A 27,073-nucleotide genomic window follows, 5' to 3' on the forward strand; every position below is an offset into this window, starting at 1 on the left:
ACCCACCAGTGCAAAGAAAGATGGTTCTGTTCAAAACCCGTTTTTTATTAATGTCAAAAATTGCTAAGATCATGGGCCCGGAACCACCAAACAAAAATCCAACTATGGTTGAGTGTTTTACTTTACTCTACTACAGATCCACATCAATGCCATGTCAAGCAAGGATCATATACTATCAAGTAAAATCCTTTATTTTGGAAATGTATTAATTCAAGACAGATCCCAAAAATAGGTGCAGTACCGGCATTTTCCACAAACCGGTGCTAGCGGTCTAAACTCTGACTGGGGACCTGTGTTGCAGAAGCTAAACAGCATCCTGAGCTAGCTGGGATTTCAAAGGTTTGTTCCCAGGAGGCAGTCTGATTCAATGAAAACAGTTCAAAGGGCCTCTGTCCATGGGAAGCATTCACACCAGTCCTTACCAGCAACAGCCCAGGAGATCACATGGTCATGCTAACCAAATGCAGAGTGGCCCCCTGGTCTGCTGACCTCAGTCAACACACTAGACTCTTTTAATTGAATGGAGTATGCTGATTTGGGTGTCGACTGTAAACAGAGCTCTGCCTGGAAGAAGAGACATGTGATCCCTGACTCACCCAGTTCCTAGGGGCGGGCCAGACACTTTTTGTGAATTTAATTGAAGGCAAATATATGTTTTATAAAAACACTGATAACTAATTGTAACCAGATGACAGGAATGTACAATTTGGAGATCCATAAAATGGAAAATGTACCTACAATTTGAGTCTAAACTCAATTCCCTACGATGTTCTGGGACCGAACCCTACAATTTATTCATGTTGCAGACACTGGGTTTAAGATAGAGACATGGAAATTTACTGGAATATGTGTAGAAAGGTGGTGTACATTTGTGCCATTTTTGGTAAGCGTCCGATATTGGCAAACCAACTAAAAACAAAAATAGGTTGTCATTTTTTAATGCAAGCTCTTAGGAAGATCAGAGTTGAACAAGAATGTACCTTATGTCATCTGCAATCTGTACATGTAATGTCAACCACTTGTGTATCTGGGAAATGTGTTTAGTTATGAAAATTATTTTCTAAGGTAAAAGCAAAGGGGAGTGTCCTTTCTGTAAGCCATAAACAGACACCGGATGACATAGGATGACTCACTGTTCCCTTCTCAAATCAGGTCAAAGAGAAATCCTTGACCTATCAAATCGTGAGTGGGTTGGGCAAAGAAAGTTAGCATCCACACCCATTTTCTAAAGACATAAAAAGAGCCACTGGAAAAGAGTCACTTTCCACTTTCTTGCGGGACGCTTTGCCAGGAGACTCCAGACTTCAAATCCATCAATCTCCAGAGAGACCAGAGATCCAGAGAGACCCAATCGCTGTGCAGTGCTGAGAGCTGACCCAGATCGATGTGCGCAGGACCAGTACCCAGTGGCGAGAGAACCGCAGACAATCCTGACCCGATCCGTGACGAAGTCGCATTCCTGTCCAAAATATAGTGTTAGTACTCAGCCAGAACTGTGCAAAACCAATCTCTTAGTTTAAAATAATCTAATTCAAACTATTTTAACCTATTGAGAACTGCATCATAGAAATTGTGTCCCTCTTGTGGATTCAAAGCTGCAAAACTGTCATCTGTCATTCTGAGCTTTACTTTTATTTTGAGAATCAACCTTCACAAAATCAACCGTATCTCTTGAACCGTTTGTGATAGAAGCGAGATTTAACTTTCATTTCTAAGCTTACCAACAAGCTCTCAACCGACTTGCTACTCCTTATGCTTCCTCCGTAATTGTGCTCGACGCACGCGACTAAATTGCCGCGATTTGACTCTCTACTGCTGGTTTCCTCTTTATTTTGATCTGTGTGTCATTCTGACCGTATGCACTTTAAGAAGATCTAATAACGATAGTGGTACCACTTTAGATTTGTATATATTTACCATTGTTGATTTTCAGACTACAATGTGAGTAATCGTGATATTGTATATACCTTGAACATTAATTATATAAAGACTGTGTTGTAACCGATACAGTGTGTGGACATTCCTTTGTGGGTGCTTGGGGACTACACTGTACTTAAGAACCAGCTCGCATCACCTCCCTAGAAGCTAGGCCTTGATGGCTCGTCCATTGCTACCGTAATGGAGAATCTTGGCAGGGGTCTCTGGGCCTCCCCTCTACCATACAGAGAGCGGAGAAGTGCAGACCCCCCCTGCGGTCTTTACAGCTGGTGGTAGCAGTGGGATGCTTATGGTTTTAACATTCAGTGTATAACCGTGCCACTTACGAAGGATATCTGCACTTTATTAAATTGAGGTTTAGTTGTGTACAAGATAACTGCATTACAAGCAATGGAATCTATTGCAAATGGTAAATTGACTCGGATGAGCTTAGAGGCTCTCCAGAGTGCTTGTGAAGCCAGGGAATTAGACTTTGTGGACAAGTCTAGGGCTGAGCTGATGGCTGCCCTGGTGGACTACCAGATCGATTGTGAAACTCTTGAAGAGGGGGATGCAACCAATGAGGACTCTATCCCGGGGGTTGTCACCAAAACTATTCTGGGAATGCCACCATTCCTGCTGCCTCTGTTCCAAACCCCAGCAATTCTTTAGAGCTTGAGTTATTGAGGATGAAGTTAGCCTTTGAATATCGCAAGTTGGAACTAGATGCTGAGTTTAAGAAAGAGAAGTTGGCACAGCAAGTGGAACTCAAAATTAGGGGTCTTGAACTCAAAGACAAGGACACTGAATGTCAGCGAATCGAGCTAGAGAAGGCTCGAGTGGAGACTTCAGCGAAACCAGTTGAGTGTGTCAGGTTCCCAGCAACTAAATTTATGAAAGATTTGGTTGGTGTGCATGCGGAGGGTTCTGATATCCTCCAATTCAATGATTCAATTCAATTCAATTCAATGGATTGAAGCGTTTGAAATGGCTTGTGCAATTCACAATGTTGTTAAGAGAGATTGGGCTAAGTGTTTGTTAAGCAGAGTGCCCCACACTAGATATGACTGTATTCTGAAACTGAGTGTGGAAGAAAGGGGTCAGTTTGAGTGTATGAAGTCTGCCTTAATCGCCAAGTTTGGCAAAACGCCTACCCAATATCTTAAACGGTTCAGGGATTTTAAGAAACGAGAGAATGTGTCTTGGGTTGACTGGGTGAGTGCTGCGCACATGAACATTATCGGGTGGATTGATGGTTACAAAGTGAAAACGTTTGTTGAATTGTCTCACCTCTTGTTTTTTGAGCATTTTTCGGAAGCCTGTTCACCAGAGCTGCGTCCGTATGTTGCTGACCAGAACATTTTGGACCCCTTTAAACTGGCTAGGTTGGCTGACAAGTTGGTCTCCCACCAGGTGTCCCCTAAGGACTCAAGTGGGGAGGACAACGACAAAGAAAAGGGGGCCTCTCAGAAAGCTGAGGAGTCCCAAAAGCAGTCACAGTCGGGTAAACCAATACCGTTGTCTCTGAAGACCCAAAAACCTAGTGGGGATAAGTCTGTTGTGGGTGGGAGTAAGAGTAGTGGTCCGCCTGCTACAAAGCAGGGTCCCACTGGTTCCAGTACTGTACTGCGCACTCCTGGCACTTGTTGGGATTGTGGGGCTCTGGATCACTGAAGGGGTGACCCCAAGTGTAAGGGTAAGGCACTTGGAGTCCAGGCTGTCAGCCTGACCTATCCCTACTCCATACCTGAGGTGGAGGCCACCGTCCTCCCCTCCTCTACTGGGATCACCTTCGGTGCTCCCGTAGATATTTCCTTAGTGTCTCCGAAGACCCAAAAACCTAGTGGGGATAAGTCTGTTGTGGGTGGGAGTAAGAGTAGTGGTCCGCCTGCTACAAAGCAGGGTCCCACTGGTTCCAGTACTGTACTGCGCACTCCTGGCACTTATTGGGATTGTGGGGCTCTGGATCACCGAAGGGGTGACCCCAAGTGTAAGGGGGTAAGGCACTTGGAGTCCAGGCTGTCAGCCTGACCTATCCCTACTCCATACCTGAGGTGGAGGCCACCGTCCTCCCCTCCTCTACTGGGATCACCTTCGGTGCTCCCGTAGATATTTCCTTAGTGTCCCTTGGGGCCTGGGATCAGTACGCAGAAGTACTGGTGACTATCCCACAAAACACTCATAGGTTTTTGAGAAGTGTCCTCTTGAATGGCCAGCCTTCTACTGGTTTGAGAGACACTGGGGCAAGCATGACAGTGGTGGACAGGACCCTGCTCAAGCCAGAGGACTATGTAGGTGCTCCTCTGAGAACCACCAGGTTAGCTGGTGGCCCTTCCAAATTATCACCTGTAGCCTTAGTCAACATTACGATTGGAGACAAGACAGCAAAGCTTCCAGTCCTGGTTCAGGACAACGTGCCTGCGAACATTTTGTTGGGAAACGATTTGGTAGAATTGGGGATGATCACGGATGTCTACCCATGGCTGCTGTGGCAGTCACCCAATCGCAGGTCACACAGGGTCCGGCTGCGGGCCCGGTACCCTTGCTGACTGGGAAATCCAAGGCACGAAAGAAACAGAGTGGTAAGAAAGCCGCCCCTGTGGAGAGAGCCCCTACTCTTCCCACTGTTTCGACATCACCATGCTCTGGATCCATGCTCCGAACGGGCTGGGTCCAGTGGTAAATCCCGTCTCAACTCCTGTGGGAGACGAGCCAGAAGACTTTCCTGTGGGAGAGGCTCTTAACCCGGAGGATCATCCCGACCTTCAATGCTTGTTGGCTGAAGGGGGACCCTCCCGGGCGGACTTCTGTAAGGGACAGAGAGAGTGCCATTCTCTCGAGGGTCTGAGGACACAGGCCCTGTCCCAGGCACAAGGAGAAGTGCCTAGGACATTTCGGATTTATTGGGAGGGTGAGCTCCTTGTTAGTGAGCCCACTAAGCCTGAACCTGGTGCCCTCAAGAGGTTGGTGGTACCCCAGGTTTACAGGCCCTTCTTGCTGCAGTTGGCGCATGAGGTGCCCTTGGCTGGTCATCTTGGTACCAAGAAGACTAAGCAGAGGCTCTCTGCCCATTTCTACTGGCCACGGATGGGAGTAGAAGTTGAGTCCCACTGCAGGACCTGCCCAATTTGTCAGTTGACTGGCAAGACTGGAGGCAGAGTCATCTCCCCATTGCAACCGTTGCCAGTGGTTGGCACACCGTTAGAGAGTGTGGGCATCGACATCGTCGGTCCCCTTGACCCGCCCACGTCGGGTGGACATCGGTTCATCCTAGTCTTGGTAGATCATGCCACCAGGTACCGTGAGGCTATACCCCTTCGGACGGTTACGGCCAAGGTGGTTGCCAGGGCTCTCCTGGGCATTTTCAACCACGTTGGATTCCCTAAGGAAGTTGTCTCCGATAGAGGATCCAACTTCATGTCGAGTTACATGAAAACCATGTGGAAAGAGTGCGGGGTAACCTATAAGTTCTCCACCTCTTACCACCCCAGACCAATGGTCTGGTTGAGAGATTTAATAAAACTCTCAAAGGCATGCTAGGTGCTTTGGAAGAGCCCCTCAGGAAGAGGTGAGATCTTCTCCTGCTGTGCCTGCTGTTTGCTTACCAAGAGCTACCTCAAGAGGGTGTTAGTTTCAGCCCCTTTGAGTTACTCTTTGGGCACCCCGTGAGGGGGCCCCTCGCCTTGATCCGAGAAGGGTGGGAGGCCACCCCTCCAGGTCCCGCCAAGCAAGTGGGGGACTATGTGTTAGGCCTCAGATGGAGGATGACACAGATGATGGGTCAGGCGACAGACAATCTTAAGCCCAGCCAGGAATTGAATAAGTACTGGCATGACCTTTAAGCATCACAAGTGGATTGGACTCCGGAACAGGAGGTCCTCGTGATGGAGTCTACCAAGCCTCGGGCTTTGGCAGATAAGTGGACTGGACCCTTCAGGATAATCTCCAAGATGGGCGAGGTCAATTATCTGGTTGACATGGGAGCCTCTGGGGTAGCCCCTCAGATATTCCATGTTAACAGGCTCAAGCCTTTCCACAGGCGGGCCGAAGTCTCATGTCTCTTGCTAGCTTCAGTGTAAGAAGAGGATGAGAGTGAGCCCCTTCCTGATTTGCTGCATACCAACCCTCAGGATGGCTCAGTGGAGCGAGTACATCTCTCTCCCGATCTGACGACAGAGCAGCAGAAGGCCTGCAGGACTTTGCTCCGGCAGTATGCCTCTCTGTTCTCACTGACACAGACCTTACACCGTGGTGTAGGCACGAGATTGACACTGGTGACAGTGTGCCTGTCAAAAGCAGTTGCTACCGTATGTCAGATACCGTCAAGAACCACATCCAGGCTGAGGTCGCCAAGATGTTGGATCTGGGTGTTATTGAACCCTCAATCAGTCCCTGGTCCAGTCCCGTGGTCCCAAAGGAAAGTTCCCAAACAGGTACCAAAGATTGGAGGTTCTGTGTGGACTACCGAGGAGTCAATGCCGTCTCCAAAACTGACACGCACCCTTTGCCCTGGGCTGATGAGCTCGTGGACACCATAGGTGCTGCCAAATTTGTGAGCACCTTCGACCTTACCTCAGGCTATTGGCAAATAGCGCTGACGGACCATGCCAAGGAAAAGACGGCGTTCTCAACACCAGAAGGACCCTACCAGTTTAGAGTCATGCCTTTCGGGCTGAAGAACGCCCCTGCCACTTTCCAGAGATTAGTCAACCATGCGCTCAGTGGGCTGGAAGCCTTTTGTGTGGCTTACTTAGACGATATTGCTGTCTACAGTTCCACCTGGGAAGAGCATTTGACTCATCTGGATAAAGTGTTGCAGGTGTTAAAAAGGGCTAACTTCACTATCAAGGCCACCAAGTGCCAGATAGCTCAGGGGAAAGTCACCTATCTTGGTCATGAGGTAGGAGGGGGTCAAATCCAACCTCTCCCCAGTAAAGTACAGGATGTACATGACTGGGAGACTCCCACTACTCAAACCCAGGTGAGAGCCTTTCTGAGCCTCACTGGGTATTATCGCAATTTCATGGCAGACTATGGAACCATAGCTGCACCCCTGACAGCGTTGACTTCGCCCAAACAACCTAGGAAGGTTAATTGGACTGAAGACTGTCAGAGGGCCTTTGATGGCTTGAAAGGAAGTCTGTGTCGGGCACCCGTGCTGTGTGCGCCTGATTACAGCAAGCCCTTTGTCGTTCAAACTGACGCCTGCGACACCGGAATTGGAGCTGTCTTGTCCCAGTTAGATGACAAAGGAAGAAAATATCTGATCATATTCATCAGTAGACAACTTAAGGGTAGGGAACATAGGTGGGCTACTGATGAAAAGGAATGTTTTAGTATTGTTTGGAGCCCTGGGTGTTTTAGACCCTACCTTACCGGGTCTAACTTCAAGGTCCGAACTGATCATACGCCCCTGAAGTGGCTTATGCAGATGAAGGGTGAAAACCCGAAACTGCTCAGGTGGTCCATTAGTCTGCAAGGACTATACTTTACCATTGAGCACAGACCGGGGAAGAGTCACGATAATGCAGATGGCCTTTCCAGAAGGTATGTTGACCGTCTGGATGAGGGTGTCTATCCCGTGGGAGATTAGGCACCCTTCACCTCAGTCTGGGGGGGGGGCGACTGTGATGCTGGAAATGCATCGGAGGGACAGGGCCTCCGTGTCCTTGTCCTTTAATGCTTTTTATCGTGTGTTCTGTCATGTTTTCCGCGCAGGAGTTCATGTGGGACTGCTGGTGGTGCAGCTCTCTCTCTTTTGGTTTGGTGAACAGACCCGTGGGATACCCTTATGGCACCCCTGGGTAGGGGTACAACCCTGTGCCCCTAATGTATGTTTTTGGGCACCTGTGTGTGACCCACAGAGCAGGGTACGGGCTGGTGACAGCTCCATGCTGAAATGACTGGTGCCCTGAGCGTCCACCATTTTGGTATGCCCAGGCCCTGTCATTGGAATAGGTAGATTCCTGATGGACACAAAATGGCCCGTATGGCCTCTTGCCTTCCATCACCTGTTACCTTGATCTTCCCGAAGTTCCGGGAAGCCCTGCCTCTGTCCCTTCCCCCTGACTGGCTGTTGGGTGGACGTTCCATATATGGTAGTGTGGGGAAGTGCCAACCAGACTGGCTGGAGCCTTCTCAACGACCGTATGTTGTGGGTACGCCTGTGGGTGGGACCTGGGTCAATGGAGTGTGTGACGAATATACATTCAATGTGGTGGCTGTCTAGTATCTGGTGTTTGACACAATGAGTGAGACAGCCCTGCCCGAAACCGGTATGAATGCAGCTTGGAGTGTTGAATGGCTCGGTACTTGTCATTGTCATTTCGGCACGGAGCTGCCATCAGCCCGTACCCTGCTCTGTTGGTCACACACAGGTGCCCAAAAACATACACTAGGGGCACATGGTTGTACCCCTACCCAGGGGTGCCATAAGGGTATCCCATGGGTCTGTTCACCAAACCAAAAGAGAGAGAGCTGCACCGCCAGGAGTCCCACATGAACTCCTGCGCGGAAACACAACAGAACACACGATAAAAAGCAGTAAATGACAAGGATACGGAGGCCCTGTCCCTCCGATGCATTTCCAGCATCACACAGCCCCCCCCTCCCCACGCGTCAAAAAAAGAGATCTCAATTGAACCTGTGAGATTACTGCCCATGGATCGCGCGTCCTGCGCCCGATCCGTGAGCAGAAATGCCACACAATGGGTATCGTTGGAAAGAGGAGAATCTCAACACCAGTTCAACACCAAGACTGAATTGTGGATAGACAGTCAGGGATGAGCAAGGAGGAGGTTGCTGAGGGTAACCTGAAAGAGTGCTGCATGTCATCCGCATAACATTTAAAGTTAGAGGTAAAAGTAGAGATCCTGTGGGCCAACGGGGCCATGTAGATATTGAAGAACCAGGGGGATAGGTTAGATCCCTGGGGGACACCACAAGTAGAAAGAGTGATAGAGGAGAGAAAGGATCCAAGTTCCACCTGGGACGGCCGGTCATAGAGAAAGAAGGTGAGACACTCCAAGGCCTGATCTGTGATGCCCAGGGTATCACAGAGATGGGATATCACGATGTTGTGGTTTACCTTATCGAAAGCAGAATAGAGGTCAAGAAGAATGAGGACATAGGGAGTGTTAGAGTCAGGATTTCAGAGCAGGTCTTCACCGGTGTTCAGAAAAGCAGTTTTTGTGCCTCTGGATGCTCTAAAGCCAGACTCGTGGTCATGAAGACAACCAACAGATTCAGTGTGGAGAGTAAGTTGAGTGATAGCCAGCTTCTCCAGGTGTTTTCCCATGAAAGGGGTGATGGAGATCGGGCGATCGTTTACCAGGAATAGACGGGTCGACAGAGAGGAGAGTATTTCTAGCAGAGGGTGCACAACAGAGTGCTTGAGAGGAGAGGGGAAACTCCAGTGGCGAAAGAGAGGTTGCAGAGGTCGGCCAAGGCTGGAGCGAGAGTGTCAACATTGTCCTTGATGGTTTTGGAGGGGCAGAGGTCCACCTGTTTGGAAGAGGCTTTCATAGACCGAAGTTGTCCAGGGACCTAGTCAGGGGTGACACAGGAGAGGGAGGAGAGACGAGGAGGAGGGGTGGTGGTGGCCGAGTGGGCCCAAGAGATGTTCGTGCAGGAGCGGGAGCAGAAGAGAGAGAGGAAAGGATGAACTGTGTTTTGCTGTTGAAATGTGCTGCCATGGCAGAGCAAAGGGCCTGGGAGGATGCAGTGGAGGATGAGGCAGCAGTGGGGTTGGCCAGTTCCTTGCAGACTTTGAAATGTTTGGTTGTGTTGTTAGATGCCGTGGAGATGCAGGCTTGAATGTCGACTCTTTTCTTGTAGCGGATGCAGAGTCTATATTGCCTTTGAAGAAGGCGGCAGGCCAGTTTGCCAGAGGGTGCACCTGAAGAACCCTTTCCGTTCCGCTGCTCTACACTTACGTTTAAGGGCAGCCAGATCGGAGTCGTACCAAGAGTTGCACTTTTTGGCAGGCTTCAGTCGGACCCTCATGACAGGTGCAAGAATGTCAAGAGTGTTGAGATGGAACTGGAAAAGTTAGAGGGGACTGTATCAAGGTGGGAGTCAGCCACAGGAGTAGAAGGAGGAGAATAGGTAGAGGCAAAGGCAGCCACTGACACTCTTTTCATGCGTCGGATGACCTTGAAGACAGGAGGTACTTTGGGGGGGTGCCATTGCTAAAGGAGTGAACCCTTATGGTCCTTTTTAATTGCAGTAACACATCATCCGATGAAGGGGGATGCACAATAACTCTTACACCAAATGATAAGACCGACTCAGGAACTTGGCAAAGAACGTCTCAATAGACTGTTTTATTTTCAGTTGTCTAAAACAGGGAGTTACAACGGACATCAATGGATGTTACACAAGCTCGCTTAACGAATTTCATTAAAAAACATTCTTATATAGCAAAAATGCGTCATATGTGACGCCATACTACGTGACAAACTAAGAAAACCTAAGTGAGATTGTGGTTGGCTTAAGGGGAACATCCAAGTATACTTTCTATAAGGGGGTTGGATTGTGATTTGGTCTCTACAGTCAGGTGGACAACTTATGCCCACCCCTAGTGAAAGTCATCTCCGACAGTTATTAAGTACACTGCATATCATTGGCTCTAAAACTATAAGGCCCTTTGTCATATGGCCTTCTACAATTTGTTGGCACCCTTGTACCTTTCTGGAACATTCGACTCACTAGCAGCACATAAACTGGTACCGCAGTTGCTGGTGGGTGGACTTGACCATGCCTCCCCACCCAATTATCCTGACATCCATCATCACTCATGCTGTCTGCCATTCAGATTGTCTTTGAACTTGGCCTTATAGTAGCTTCTCTTCTCTGGGAATATAAGGGAGTGTGAGCATGCACTTATCAAAGTTCTGGTCTGCATGCCCACTTCTATTCCATCCTGGACTCACCTGACAGAAGACTGAGAATCGGCCCATATTATAGCATTTAATTGTCTGAAATAAAGAAACTTGGCACTCAAGGTGCTCTCTCTTTGCAACTTAACAAGGGATGCCTCGGCGTCTCACATTCCCTGTTCTTCAAGGACTAATAACCAGTTGTGGCTGCTTCATCCGTTGACACAAGGCCAGACCACCTCACTTGGTCTACCTTCGAGCTTCAGCTTATTTCTTTGCTGCGACACATGCATAGCTATCAATCCTCCTTCCTTCACGGATCTGAGCTTACTAAAATTGCGACATTGAATATCCAGATTCTATATAATGGCGGCACTGCCTGCAGTCTACTCACTATGTATAGCCAGCCTTTATGATTACTTAGTCTACTTGCATTACAGCATCTGTATAGTTATAAATGGCTTGCATTTTCTGCAAAATCTTCATTCAGCACATGAAAACGTACTTGATTCTTTATTTCGTCATCTGATTCTATAAGGCCTATACATCCTCTTCTTCAGCCACTCTTTTCAGTGCATCGCTTGCTTCTTGTGACGTCACCAATCTTCTCTTTCATTCAGCTTCATATGCCTTTGGGATCTCCGCCAAGAGATTGTCATCTCTATGGGGATACATCAGATAGGGTTTTCTCAAGGGGTACCTTGTCTCAAAGGAAGTGAATGTTAATGACTAGGTTATCTTTTATTTCTTTTTCCGGCATCAATACAGTGTCTTCCCCATATTTCATCCCTCTTGGATAGCACTCTACCAAACAGGGAAACACAAGATTATCGTTAGGTCTTATTATTTCTTTGACTCGCTTTTCTACATAATACTCTTTCACTTCTCTCCCTTCTTTTAAGATGTTCATATGCAGCATGATACTTTCCTTCCAAAATAGGACTTTCACGATCCATTTTACTTCTAAAAAAAAAGTCACGGAACTTTCATTCTTTATTCTTTGTTTATGTCTTCCCGCGCATGCGCAAGTGACGTCACAGACATGTCCGACGCCACTGACGCATGCGCGGATGACGTCATAGCTCCCTGATGTACAAATACACAGACGTGTATTTGCTATGACATTCAGCAGCGGCTTCCGACCGAATCTGGACGTCCTCTATCTTGCCGGTTCTAACCAAGTAAGTGATACTACAACCTACCTCTCTTTTTCTCTGATACCACATCAGATTGAGCTTTCTAACTATTAGATCTCCAATCCATTCTAGACTGGATGATCATTTGCTTATTTAAGCTACTTCTAAAGATGACTGGTGATCCTCCGGCTGCCCTCATTCTTGACCACTAAATACCGTCAACAGCCTACGCTTAACTCTTTACTTTTAGGTAAGACTGCCACTTTTCTTTTTAAAAAACTATTCAATTTTTGTATACCTTTAAGATCTTCTTATCCAGATTAATACACAGACGCCAAATTTCCACTTTTTGGAACTTTCTAATTATACAGGCTCCATGAAACTTTGGTACTACCAAAATTGATATGCATATTCTACCGTTTAGGTAGGATCAATACCTTTATGGAGTTATCTTCATTTGTATACTTATTTTTATTTTAGCACATGGTAATATACCCCGCACAGAACATTGGGGTTGGACACACTAGGCCACTTTAGTAATAAGGGTATAAACCAAATCCAATAACTTTATCACCCATGCAAAAGAATGTTGCTTCATATTAGCACCAGCTCTTCTTATGTTGAGTAATCACTGGGTCATTGATGAAGATAGGTGACAGGATGTCATTCTAGAAATGAAAACATTTTGAGATTTTTGTTCCTTATCATTATCTATCATGTTTTTCATGTTTATTTAAATTGATATTCAAAAATATTTTTTGTTTTTTTACAAAAATGTCACTATAATATTGTATGTAATTTTTCTTTCTTTAGACTTTAATTGTTGAATATGCTGCCCCTGATGAAGAGTGTACATAACTCGAAATGGGTTGGGCCAACCAATATACAAATAAAAAGAAAAAATGGTTTCTTATAAACACGAATGTACTATTGAATTCTTCATTGAAATTACTTGCATATGAGATTTTAAGTGGTAACAATTGCTTTTCTTAATCTCCATTAGGCTATTTTGGCCTTACAGAAAGTGTGCAGGGGACGCAGTTATCCTCATTGGATTGCTTTCTTGTTCCTTGTATATATCCAGCCTAGATACAAAGGCTGTGTTTTTCTCCCCGCACCTTAAACAATTTAACATATGTTAATTTTCCTATCTACTTTTTACTAAACTATACTTATTCTGGTGTGCAAGTGTATTTACCCGTGTTGGTTAAGAGAGAAGAGAATGATCAGTCCATGAGAGTGAAGTAGTGAGAGGAATAGAGAGTGGGATGTCTGTGGAGATGAGAGCATCCAATGTGTGGCCAGCAGTGTGCATTGGGCCAGAGGGTAGAATTAAAAGAGAAAGGGAGTCACACAGGTTCCCGAAAGGTCCTGAAGAGTGTGGAGAGTCAAGATGGGTGTTAAGATCCCCCAGAAGGAGGAGTTGGGAAGAGGAGGAGAGGAGAGGCCAATGTATATCTTACACTTTCATAGATAAAAAGTAATTTCCAAACTCAAAAATGCTGCTTAAACTTGCATTCACTATTTTTCTTTGAAATGTTTTTTTTTTGTCAGACTAGCACACAAAAACCCTGTAATTTTGTTGCTCCGTCCTTTGTGTTTTATCACAGCTTATATTTATAAAGATGTTATATGCTTGTCAAACTGCTCAATCACAAATAAATTAGGAAATTAAACTGTGGGCTGATGAGTGCCAACTATTGATTTTCACTACAGGGGCAGAAATACCCCTACCTCCACCCTGCATGTAAGCAAGAGACCAGCCCAACCCATGCCCTGGCCAAACACATTTTATACACTTTTTTTATTATAAGGAATTGCAAAAAGTAATTACGATTAACAACCAGTGTTTAATATATAACATCTCAGCAACTGTCTGTCAACCTACTGAAATTCCCTGGTAGCCTTCTACTGTAGAGTGTGTCTACGGATCCCTCAATGTCCCAAAAAGCACTGCATTACCAACCGAATTTTGGGTGCACCACTGGCATGCAAGTGATTTAAAGTGGAATTGATGTACAGCCTTCAAGTTTGGAAAGTAGTAGCATGAAAGAAATCGCATCATTTTTAAACTATTATTTTGAACATTTCCTTTGAGCGAAGTTAAACTGCCACCTCTGCCCCCTCCTCCAAACTCCGGCCCCACCCCGGCCCTTGTGGCATCCTCTTTTACCAGGGTCAGACTGGGGCATAACATTGTCTCTGGCACCTATTAAAAAGTGGCCCGCAGTTGCAAATGGCAACTCATTCCTTTTGTGACGACAGACTGTTTGAGTAGTACCGAAGGGGAAGGTTTTTGATAAAATGTGATGAAAATCGTGCATTTTAAGGAATATTTATACAAGGACACTGGTCGAAACTACTAGCCGCATGGTGAAGTAACTTCTCAAGCTGGCCAATTTAGGCCAAAGAAGTGGGCCACTTTGACCCAAAAACGGGCCCACACTATCATTGTGAGTGTTTGGTTTGGGTGTTGCCCTATAGGCCTGTCCGAGCCGGCCCTTTAGATGTCCACGCTGTGGGTAGCTAAGATTCACTAGATCCGCCATAGATACTGAAGTAGAACGTTCTTCCGGAGTCTCTGTACATTCTAAGCAGTTCTTTTTGTGGTGTTTTCTTTAAGTATTGTACGATAGGTGACGTGTATTTTTGTAACTTTTTGTTCCGTTCCCTCTCTCTAGAGATTGTGCAACAATTGCAGGAGATATGGCAGTTTCGGTCTCATCATTCTTATTTTCCTTATTCTTTCTTTTGTGATTTCCTAGACTTTTTAAACTACTAGAACCTTATTAGCAGGCTTTTCTAGGGTGATCGGAAATTCTTCTCCAGGTATTACCATGATGTCAATATGGCTGATGTTTAAATGATCTGAAATTTTTAAACTGAAATGTGGAGAATTACGCCCACCCGTTGACTTTGTATTTGTTTGGCCCACGTCTGCCAAAGGAGTGATTAGGTAAATCTGAGGGGAATGTTTGATGATAAAATAAGAGGGCGTTTTTTTGTTTTTTGACTCTAGAAGATATGGAGGGTGGTATTTGTGATAACACGCAGTCGAGTGGGTGAACCCCACTCTGCTCTCTGGCGGGTGTTCAGTCTCCGTGGAGTTTTCGGCTGGTGGTTGTGTGCGCGGGGTATTCTTTCCGCGAACGAGTGTGACGTGTGGAGGCTCCCTGGGAAAGAGTGAAACTTGATCCTAGCTCCGGGAGCAGCGGCGGCAATGCGCTGAGCGTCCATGGTGGGGAGACAGAGTGGTCGGGCTCTGCCGGCTTCCCCTCTCCGTGCCGCCGCCGCCGCCGTTGCCTGTGAGGACTTATTTATTTATTTCCCGGACCTTGGCTCGCCTGCCTCCTGCGCTGGTTCTTCTCCCCTCGGTGCCCGGGCGCTGAACAGGTGGTGGCTGGAGGAAGGTCCCGGGAGCGGCAGCATGGCCGTGGCTGATCCCCGACGAGTTCTCATGCGCACCGAGCCGGCTCTGTAGCCGCCCGAGGGAGGCAGGAGCCGCGGGAGTGCCGCACGCAGGCGGGCGGGATCGGGCCGCGCTGCCCGGATCTCTCTTGTTTCCTTCCCCCCGCGGTTTGGCGGGGGCTCTGGCGGCCCTGCGCATGGTTGTACCTGGAGGAGGCTGTGCTGCGCGCAGCAGCTGGAGTCGGCGCTGAGCCGACCCCGCGCTGCCGGGCAGCGGGATGAAGGTGACGGTGTGCTTCGGGAGGACCCGGGTGGTGGTGCCCTGCGGGGACGGCAACCTGCAGGTTTCCAGCCTCATCCAACAGGCGGTGACTCGCTACCGGAAGGCCATCGCCAAGGTGAGCTCAGCCAGGGACCACAACATGGCGCTGCCCGGGGAGCGGGGCATGGAGAGGGCCATGGGAGCTGGGAAGGGGCAAAATATGCAGGGAAGCATGGGGAGTAAGGCGAGGCGGGAGGTATTCGACAGAGCCCACAACTCCAGGCTGACTTGGCAGCTGGATGGGAAAGTTTAGCTGGCTGGGCCCAAGCTGTCTTTGAAAGGAAGCCCCCTTGGAACAGAACTTAATTCCTCTCCTTTCCCGAGATGACTAGTCCTCCTTTTAGGGAGAAGTGCACAGAGCAGTACCAACATCAGGCACTACAAGTGGTGCATATGTGGCATTCAAATGGATGTCCCATGCTACAGGGGTGGGGGGAGGAAGATGCCATAAAGTTCACATATGTATTGTTTTAGTTGCAATTGGGGGAGGGGCTTTGTTTCCTAGAGACGCTTGAAATGCACTTTGAGCAAATTCAATGGAAGGTAACGTTTCACATATGTATATTATAAAATCTCTGTATCGTTGATATGCTTGTTAACGTGTTAAATTCTGGGAGTGTTTACGTCTGGTGTCTTATGTTGCTTGTATAGCGCCGCCGACTATGTCACAGCGCTGGAATTATAGAGGAGGGGGATGGGGAGAAGCATACTACGTATATGTTATGGAGACTGCTTCGAACAGGATCATTTAAAAAAAAAAAAAACTATGCGAACGAGCCCATCGGCTGCTACTTTTTCCTCTCAAAGTTGTTTAAAGTGCTATTCAATGTTGCAACCCAAAATGAAAGCCTGCTAGCCCAGAGAACGTCACTGTAAAGTGAGTTTGACATGTACTGTAATGCGAGACCACCACCCTTCCCCGCCCAGCTCCTAAAATCTGGGGCTGTGCCAGGCAGGCAGAGTTGGGGAGCCTGGCTACGGGCAAGGCACAGTCCTGCCCCTTGGTTTGACATGTATTGCTAGCCTCTGCTGTCTGAGGCACACTCTGCCCGTCAGTGTGTGTGTTTGTTTACCTCGCACTGTGCCCAGCGGCCGTGTGCTCCTGGTGTTTGGCTTTCCAGAATTCCTTGCGAGCTGCTGCGCATCCGCCCTCATGCTTGCATGTCGGGTCCCTGCACTGCTCCTGCCTGTAGTTATGAAACAAAGGTGTGTCTTGTGCACTGACAATCCAGGTGTAAACGGCAGGCGCACACTGCCCGTTCTCACACCCACACGCTGCACTGCACACGTTTTGAACATGCAGGCGTTTCGCTCGTTTTCCTATAGCACCGAAGGCGCCCATGGGGCTGGTTTGCTCCGCACGTAATCTGTGAAATGTTCCTTTGTCTAAAATCAAGAGCAGACGCCGACTCGAAAAGGAACATTTGCGTGCCATGTCACTTCCCCATACTCTTCCAATTTGCATCTGAGCGACTTTATGTTTTGGAATTATATTTTTATGTTGCTGAATTTAAACCGAGTGATGCGATATTTTTAAAAGGCCACCGCCGCCATAACCAATACTGAACTGTTACTGTGGATCACTGCCACCATAATGTGTGGCTGGTGTTATGTGCATGTGTGATCAAAAGAGCAAATGTGGACAGTCGAGAACAATGTATGGAATGAGAACACTTTTCAGTTGAACTCCATTCAGTCGTTACTGTCATTTGCCACGTGTGACCCCCTTCAGCCAACAACACTTCTCACTCGAGGTTTTACAGACTATTAGTTCCAGCATTCCAGTCTGCTGCGAGCCTACAGGGAGCCACAGAGTAGCCTTTTTCTGTTTGTTTTGTTTTTTGACGTGCAGTGCACACTTCAGGGGGCCTTCTGGGTTTGCAAAGTTGTGTGCGTGCCTGGTGTCGGTGGGCATTTCCGATAGAGGAGAAATATGTGTACAACGCTTTTTAAATGGGGGGTTTAGTTGGTTGGCGAGGGCGTTTTACCCCCGTGTGTCTCTGCCTGTACAGTTCTTGTGGAGGGACCGTCCATGGAATGCATCGATATCGAGACGATTTGAAGATGGGACGTGATGCATGCACGTGGTTGGTCCTTTTATTCAGACACAATGTAACTTGTTTTGGTAAACTGTGTTTAGGCGCACTGAAGAGGAACACCCTTTATAACACTTGTTGCCATATGAAGCACAGATCGTGACTATATGTATATTTCCCCCATACTCTGAGGGAAAGCACGTCCACAGCATTTGTAAACTTTTTAATATATATTATTTCGACAGTGTAAGTTTTTTTTTTTTTCTTCTTCATGTGCTCCACTTTTGTCGTTGCTTATTAAAAGGCAGCTGCCAGGCTCCTCGACTACGTAGGAGACCCCGTCCTCTGCAGCGTGGGTCTGGCATGCCACGGGCTGCATGTCTAAATGCATTTTGTTTTCACACGCTCACGCTTGGCTGTCTTTGGAAACTTCAGGACGGTGGCCGAGGTGATGGAACGCATCGTCCAGCCAGGGCAGGTTTAAAGTCTACTGCCACGGATGTTGACCGACAGCCCAGAGCAAACAGCATTGGTAACTCCTGCATTCAGAGGTGAAAGTCCTCCCAGGTATGGACCCGTGTCTCGCTCATCCCTATTCCCTGCCCCGCGTCCTGGCAATCCAGATTACTTACCTCCACGGCTTGTCATTCGTCCCCCACCAATTTTCCTAGAATCACGTTGTATTTTCCTTTTTAGCCTTTTGTGTGTAACTGTACACACCCCGGGGCTTCTAGGGTACGCCACTAGGTACCTTCCTCCTGGGTGTCCGAAAAAGCCCACGAGAAAACCAGGCCAGTGTGCTCAAGAGGGAGCAAAATGCAGGCAATCGCTAAGAATAAGGCCACCTGTTTTCTGATCCGGTCTAGTTTTAAAAACCACCCTCAAGCAGGGGTGTTGCTAGCTCTGTAAAAGATCTGGGGCTAAGCTAATGTCAGGACTCGGGGCTAGCTAGCATTTTGGTTGTAGCCCCTGAAATTCTATCCAGGGCTACAACCAAAAGACCAGGGGCTATACCCCTCTCGGCCCCCCCACCCGCACAGCAATGCCTAGCCATCAAGGCTTCTCTGCATTACCTTTCGAAGTCTCATGAATGTAATTACCAGAAGAATCGAGAGTGAAAGGAGTGGCGAAGAAGCACACTCTGGACAGTTCATTCTCAAAGCGAAAGGAGAACAATAATTAGAATACTCAGTTTAAATTTCATTGGGTGAAGGGTTACTATGCGTGGAATGTTGGCCTGGAATGGCCATCTTATCTAAAGGACCATAAAACTAGATAAAAACACCACAGAAAAATACGGACGGATATGCTTGAAAAGTCAATGCCGTGCTCTGGCAGCGCTCTTGGCGTACAGTGAATACCCTTAATTTGGTTAATATAATTCAAACTAAATGCTGTAACGTGTCTTTATCTTTACTATCTGAGGGGATCACTGAGGCTGCTAATGAAGTGGCCCCGCTCCGGTTGATCCAACCTCGTAGACTTCCCCCGGAGCCGTGGTTCACTGATCTTCTGAAGGAGGAGCGCCTTAAATTGCGTCAAGCTGAACGGAAATGGCGAAGGACTTATGATCCTATTCTTAGAACAAGTTTTATATTGTGCTTTATTGCTTATGCAGCTATAATTAAAACCACCAAGAGACAATGTTTTACCACCAACATTGAATCGTCCCTATCTCAGCCGAGGTCTCTGTTCTTTGCAGTCAAGGATCTTGCCTCGACGGAGAGACTTACCCCTATAGTCGCAGCATCCCAAGAATTATGCGATGTACTATCTCGCTTCTTCATTACGAAAATTGAGACTATCAGGCAAAACATCTCTTCTACCACTATCGGGCGGCCCCGACATCTTCTATTTTTTCTTCCATCACTACAGCTCCTAATACAACTAATATCTGGTCCACGTTCCCAGTTGTCTCTAAGGAAGCTGTCCTGACAGCTATTAATACGATTAAGTCCTGCTCCCCCCTCTGATGCCAACCCCTTGAGGGTCATGAAAGAGATGGCTCCTTTTTTACTATCTGAGATCACTCTTGTGGTTAATAGCTAATTTCTGACAGGGCTCATCCCACAGGAATTGAAATAAGCAAGAGTAGTTCCTCTGCTGAAGAAAATGACACTGGACCCAGCTATTCCTTCTAATTTGCGCCTTATCTTTCCTATCCCTCTCCTGGCTAAACTCCTGGAGTCACTGGTATCCCCTCTGCTCTCCTCTCATCTGGAATCTAACAAGCTTTTGGACACAGTTCAATCCGGGTTCCGCCCAGGCACGGGGAGTGTTCTGGTAGCCGTTCTAGATGACATGACCAGGCTGGTGAACACTGGTGGTGTGGGGGCCCTGATATTATTGGATTTATCAGCAGCCTTCGATATGGTCGACCACTCCATCCTGCTGTCCCGCCTCTCCCAGTTTGGTATCTCAGGGCAGGTACTTGCCTGGTTCAGGTCGTTCCTTGCTGACCGTTCACAGACCTTAGCAATGCCACCTTCGCTTTCCCTGCCACCTGAGCTGTGGGGTTCCTCAGGGCTCCTCCCTGTCGCCTATCCTGTTCAAAATTTATATCTGGGCCTTGGTGTGTCTCATCCGCTCCTTCGGCGTCAGATGCTACTCGTATGCCGACGACACCCAGATATTGATTCGATTAGATCTTGATCAATCTGAGGTGTCGTCGTGCCTGCGGGGGTGTCTGGCGGCAGTGGGGGACTGGATGGGCCACAACTGGCTCAAGCTGAACAGTGATAAGACCGAGGTGATGGTGATGGGTTGCCCCCCCGATCCTAAACTCTGGGTGTCCTCTTTCTGGTCCTCCTCTTTGGGCCCCTTACCCACCCCGGTTAAGAAAGTAAAAAACCCGGGTGTCATGCTATCAGCCTCTCTGTCTATGGACCAACAGGTTACAGCAGTGTGTCAGGCTGGCTACCCCCAATTAAAAACCCATAGAAAGGTGCTGCTCCTGATCCCGGCCCCTCTTCATCCCCCGGTAGTTGCCGCCCTGGTACTATCGCGGATAGACTACTGTAATTCTCTATATCTGGTCCAACCTAAGAAGCTGATAAAACAACTGCGGTTTCTACAGAACTTGGCCGCTGGGGTGGCCACTAATGCCCCTTACGGAGTCCACATCTTGCCAGTGCTTTGAACTCTGTACTGGTTCCCGGTGGCCCAGCAGGTGGAGTTTAAGGCCCTATGTATTGTTCATCGTGCTCTTCATAATCGGGGTGCAGAGTATCTCCAAGCAAATCTTTTTTGCTATTATCCTACTCGCAATCTGCGTTCCGCCGCTGCCGCAATGCTTCTAGTTCCTAGATATAAGCGTGAACGTGTAGGCGGGCGAGCCTTTTCAATTGCTGTAGCTACTCTATGGAATAAGCTTCCACTGGCCATCAAACAAATCTCAAACTATCTTCAGTTCAGAAAGCGGATCAAAACTCACTTTTTCAAACTCTCCTAGTTGCCGCTCTCGCTCTCCTTAAGCGCCATGATGCCTTTGGGCGACTGTGCGCTATATAAGTGATGATAACATAACATAACTGAGAGCCTTAACTTGTAATCGGATGTTGGTAATGAATAGTATTACTGATAATACTGTCCTCTAGGGATATGCTGCTGCGACCACATGACTGGGCAATACAGTGGCCAAGTATATGATATGATGTTATTTATAACGCGCTTAATACCCAGAGGTTTATAAGCGTGGACCTGGGGATCGAACCTGTGTTGCTCCGTGTTGTCTTGCTTCCAAGGCGAGCACGTTGCCCCTGAGCTATCCTCCCGAGGCGATCAATGTTCCTTAGCAGGCTGCCGTAAGTGGGCAATTTAGAAAAGAATGGTTATCACGGTTGTCTGGTTTTCAAGAATAAATTGCTTGGGAAACAACCTAGGTATGCAAAATTTAATTCTCCGGACAACCAACTAATGTGACGTTTGAGAGTTAATATAGTTACCAAACCTATATTGAAACACAATAGGACATTGCATACTATGTGACCCTAAATGCCTGACGTGGTATTTGACACCCCATATGATGAATGTGACATATGTTCAAACAAATTTTAACCTGAGTAACTATACCTGTAACCACCACATGGGTTGCTTATGTTATTAAACGCCAACAATATTACCAACACGTATCTCAATGTCTGAGTGAATGGACCCTACAAAATAATGTAGTCAATGTCCAATGTAGACATACATTAAAACAACAAGGGTCACACCCCTCCATGCCTTCATCAGGTCATAACGTTGGTGCATCAGAGGGAATGTTGTGAGGTCGGAGCAGTTTTATTAAATCCGCCCTTGGGTGTGAATGGTCTCTTGAACAATTGCCAGTTCGCGTATTGTCAGTCCCCTTCCTTGTGCAACTGGTGGACTTTCCAAAATGGAGAGATCCTTTGAAATCAGGTGAGGGATTCTTTAATCTACCTAATTACAAGCAAGACCAACTCCGCCGAAGAAATCCACCCCACCCCCGCACCAAAAATGGAATGTGACAAATTCCTTTCTTTATTGAAAGCTTTCGGTACATGAATCAAGTTATTGGACAATGAGCAATTGTCCAATACTTTCTCATTCTCTGGCTCGTCGGTCTTTGACGGCCTGTGACATTACAAAATGCAAGTTACATTGCCAAAAACCTAAGAGAACACAGGATTGGTTAGTGAGGTAAACAACATATATAATACATACAGAGTTCGTATCCCCATTGGCTAAGCCATGTCTGATGCTCCTCCGAAATGTTGCAACTCCAGGTATGTCCGGGTAGTACGCAGTACGCTGTGATTGGTCCTCCCAACAAAGTGGGAGTTATTGGGGAAGGTGGCTAGGGATTGGTCAGCAAGGGTCTGCTCAGCCTTGGTGCTTTGGAAGGGTACCAGCCCATGAGCAACTATTCAAGGTGGTGGCTGCCTATACCTAACATGTTACCATCTCTGATCCTCTAGGCCTTGAGACAGAACATTAAGTTTTCATCCTGTCATTACTTACAGTATCATCTTGCTTTCAGTTGGATGGGAACGAGGCAGGCACGTCGTTTCACCAAAATGCCAGGGGTAGCGGAAGCGACATCACACGACCATTGACCCCCCTGATGACATCACAGGAAGTGATGTATTTTGACCCCTGTGGGAAAATACTTATTTGTATTCCTGCCTGTGTTCAGAAAATAATTTCAAAGCACAATGAAATGCCGGAACAGAATTTTGTGTAATGCTCAGAGACACAGGTTTTTATTTCCTCTGCAGCAGACTCCACATGGTCGTACAATCTACCTTGTGAACCACCTGGCCTCTCATTATCTCTGTCTGCTCTCCCCCATTCACAATGAGAGAATTTATACATTTTACAGATAGTGCAGTCTTACAAACGTCTTTGACCCTGGGCTGAATCTGAACTCTGGCCAGGGCGCCAATATAATCTCTCGCAGCTGTTCCTTGGCTATATAACATACTTAAGCTTGCTTTGTAAGCACAAGCGGCAGCTGAATCCATACATGGGCATTCTATGTTGTTGCAAGCTCATGATTTCTAAAGCAAGGCGTGTTTGCAGTTTTCCTGGTTTGGAGAATCTATATCACAGAATTTTACCAAACCTGCAATTTTAAAACAAGGTTTACACCCTTCCCCCAAGTGACATCACAGGAAGGGATGGCAAACGAGCTTCAGATTTTTCCGATGCGTCTATCACCTGTATTTCCAGGCACACTCACTTCAGTCATATATAAGAACCAAGGCACAGAGGTAGGCGTGATTTGTCCACAGCCACACACTTGGGGAATATCATTTTCCAGATTCAGTGTGGGTCTATATGTAAAACATACATAATGCAGTACTTGTAACAGGGTAACCAAAATCTCTAACGCAGGCTACAGCTAGTGTATGAAACCTCTATAGATCAATGGGCACAGAAGTACTAGTTTTATATGTGGTGTTGCTGTGTTAAACTAGACCAAAAAGCACTGAACTGGTGAGGCGTGCACTGCTGTTTACCCAGGAACAAACACCATGCTGCATGAGCAAGGCCTGAAAATGAAATTGTTGACCAGGATTTAGTATCAACAAAATCCCTTGGTTATAAATGTATCTTTGAGTCAGCAAACCTATTGGACTGGTCTGTGTGCACACAGGGGAGTGCACCTGATAATGTGTTCTTTGCTGGAGTATAATACCTGGGGAAAGGTTCTTTCAATATACACAAGATCCCCCCCACCATAGTTTTTATTATGTAAGCGTAATACTGGGTGCCAGAGGACTTCAAAAAAGCCCCCACCATTTAATGTAATATCCTTGCTGCGCACATACATCTTTGGCACTACAGTTATTTTGAACTGAAAACACCGACAAGTTGCTTCTCATCCGGTACTCACTGGCAGACTTCAAAGCACGCACCGCACACAAGACCCAGTGGTGCCCAATGGCGTAGCACAAACCATCTGCCAGCCATGCTGTGGGGGCCCCCAACCTCCTTAACAAAGCACATTGCACGCCAAACCCCCCTCCCCCCCTGTGCCGGCCCAGGCCACCATGTGTGCGCAATGTCCATGATGATTATGCCGCTGCAGGGGCAGGCACTACTACACATGAAAGAAGTAAATATTCTTTTTTAATCAAAGCTTAAATGTTTCACGTAGCGTAGATCGAAGGGGGTTGTGCCTGGTCCACAAATATACCACCCTTGAGTAAGACATAGAGACTAGAGCAGGGGTGCACAACTGATTTTGACAGAGGGCCGAAAGTACCTTACATGAGGGCTATAGTGGGCCGAAAAGTAAATGTGGGCGGGGCGGTAGGCGGGGCGTGGCAGGAGGCTTTTTAAACCCCCAATTTGTACTAAACGCATGGAAAAAGAATGTTTTTGAGGGGTAACGATTTTTATTTGCATTTCAAACTTACATTTTGTACTACACATTTTCCATTGTTATAATTTATTTCTATTTAGTTATTGTATCTCGCCTGTTTCATTAACTTATATATATTTTATTGACCCTAGATACACTATGCCCCATGGCCCCCTCACCCCAACCAAACACTATGCCCCATGGCCCCCTCACCCCCAACCAAACACTATGCCCCATGGCCTCCTCACCCCCAACCAAACACTATGCCCCATGGCCTCCTCACCCCCAACCAAACACTATGCCCCATGGCCTCCTCACCACCAACCAAACACTATGCCCCATGGCCTCCTCACCCCCAACCAAACACTATGCCCCATGGCCTCCTCACCCCCAACCAAACACTATGCCCCATGTCCCTCTCACCCCCAACCAAACACTATGCCCCATGGCCCCCTCACCCCCAACCAAACACTATGCCCCAATACAGACCCGAACCCCCACCCCCCAACTCAGCACACACACAAACATGCACCAATACAGACCCGAACCCCCACCCCCAACTCAGCACACACACAAACATGCACCAATACAGACCAGAACCCCCACCCCCAACTCAGCACACACACAAACATGCACCCATACAGACCCGAACCCCCCACCCCAGCACACAAACATGCACCCATACAGACCCGAACCCCCCCCACCCCCCAACTCGGCACACACACAAACATGCACCCATACAGACCCGAACCCCCCCCACCCCCCAAATCGGCACACACACACACAAACATGCACCCATACAGACCCAAACCCCCCAACCCCCCAACTCCAAACCCCCACCCCCAACTCACACTCAAGCATGAACCCATACAGACCCGAACCCCCACCCCCCCAAAACAGCACACAAAAAACATTCAAATCAAAACATTCATACACATCCGACACACCCCCACCCCCGAATCTCAACATACACACAAAATACATTCAAACACAAACATTCATACACATCCGACACACCCCCCCACCCCCGCATCTCAACATACATTCAAACACAAACATTCATACACATCCGACACCCCCCCCCCCCAACATACACACACAAACATTAGGCAAAACAAACCCGACACACAAACACAAACAGAGCACTTACCGGAGACGTGCTGGAAGGCAGGTAAGCTGGAACGCTGGAATCGCACTACGGCTGGCGTGGTCCAAGGCTGAAATGCCTTCCGGCATCAAGTCTTATGGACCACGCCAGCCGTAGTGCTGGCCCTCCATTGGTGCAGCACACACGCATTACGTGGCTCGTAGGAGCGACGTGATGCGTGTGTTTGCTGAGCCAATGAGCGCCAGTGTTTTCACCGGCCCGGAAGACAACACAGACTTTCCTAATGGAGGGCGGCGGCGGGCCGCCCTCCATTAGGAAAGTCTTTGTGCCTCGCGGGCCGGTCAAAAGGGCATGGCGGGCCGCAACTGGCCCGCGGGCCGTATGTTGTGCACCCATGGACTAGAGGGTATTTACAGACCAGATGAAATAACCCCCCTGAATAGTGAACTAATCTTTCATAAAATCTTCCTCCAGTCATGTATTGTAGATCCGTTAGTAGTTTGGCTTCTTTTACAACTCTGGCATTTACTCAATTTGAGCCAGACCTAATATTGCGTAACTATTTTACGCAGAGCATACATATACTTAATGATTGAAAATTTGGATAAATAATTTAACGACCAGACTTCTCTTATAGCAATACAAACATTTTTCATTCATCACTTATGTGAGCAAATCACAATATTTAAACCATTCTTGTAGTTTTCATTAAATCGTGGAAATATCAATAGTGTCAGAAATGGTAGCTGTTCAATGGGCCATCACTTATTCTTCCAATTAAAAAAATGTATATTTTCACACTCCACTCCTATTGCAACCATTCACTCACTTTTTTCAAACACAAATATACCAGCCACCAGTTGTGGCAGATGAGTTGTGTTTTTGGAGGATTTAAATATTTGCCTTGCGATCTTGTGTGGCAAGGCAACCCGAACTAACGAAAATGGGTTTGGGGGGGGTGGGGGTGGGGGAGAAATTAGAGGGGATTCTTCTCCCTGCCCTGTGAAAATATTTTGTACAATGGGTTACAATGGTGCATTACACAACACACTTTCTGGGAACATTTGGTTTTGTAGGGTAAATCATGAAAAAAAGAACAATAGATGCAAGTTACCAAAAGTGCTCAGGGCATTTCCCAATGCATTATCATGCCGGTCCCTGCAATATGTGCCAGTATAAAAAACATTTTTATGCTGGCTGTACCCATATAGTTCCATGCTGGCTCCACCAATATATGCTAGTATTTCCACGTAAGACCAAATTCATGTTCGCTTTAAGATATTTTTGATAGTATCATTACTGGCACTGGGCACAAACTGGCTCTGCCAATATATGCCAGTACTCCTATGTAAGAACACACTCCTGTTGGTTTTGCCATTAAAAGTGACATGTTCCAATGTAAGCCAGTCTAAACCCACAAGAACACCTATGATTG

The 27,073-nt window shown here is 47.3% G+C and overlaps 1 protein-coding gene across 8 annotated transcripts in view; it reads left to right on the plus strand.

The window, feature by feature from the left end:
* Positions 1 to 15,008: 15,008 nt before the first annotated feature.
* The window catches only part of PARD3 (par-3 family cell polarity regulator), a 2,149,932-nt gene continuing 2,137,867 nt past the window's right edge, over positions 15,009 to 27,073 (plus strand). For 2 of the 8 annotated variants that reach the window (XM_069648048.1, XM_069648046.1), the window contains exon 1: positions 15,010 to 15,738. In XM_069648048.1, coding sequence (XP_069504149.1) covers positions 15,619 to 15,738 — 120 coding nt within the window. In that variant the 5' untranslated portion in view covers positions 15,010 to 15,618. Of the gene's footprint in view, positions 15,739 to 27,073 lie in introns of all 8 variants that reach the window. The other 6 variants (XM_069648041.1, XM_069648042.1, XM_069648049.1 and 3 more) reach the window with 5 other exon arrangements.

The sequence above is a fragment of the Ambystoma mexicanum genome, chromosome 2q (assembly GCF_040938575.1).
Source record: "Ambystoma mexicanum isolate Mex_15411 chromosome 2q, UKY_AmexF1_1, whole genome shotgun sequence".
NCBI lineage: Eukaryota > Metazoa > Chordata > Amphibia > Caudata > Ambystomatidae > Ambystoma > Ambystoma mexicanum.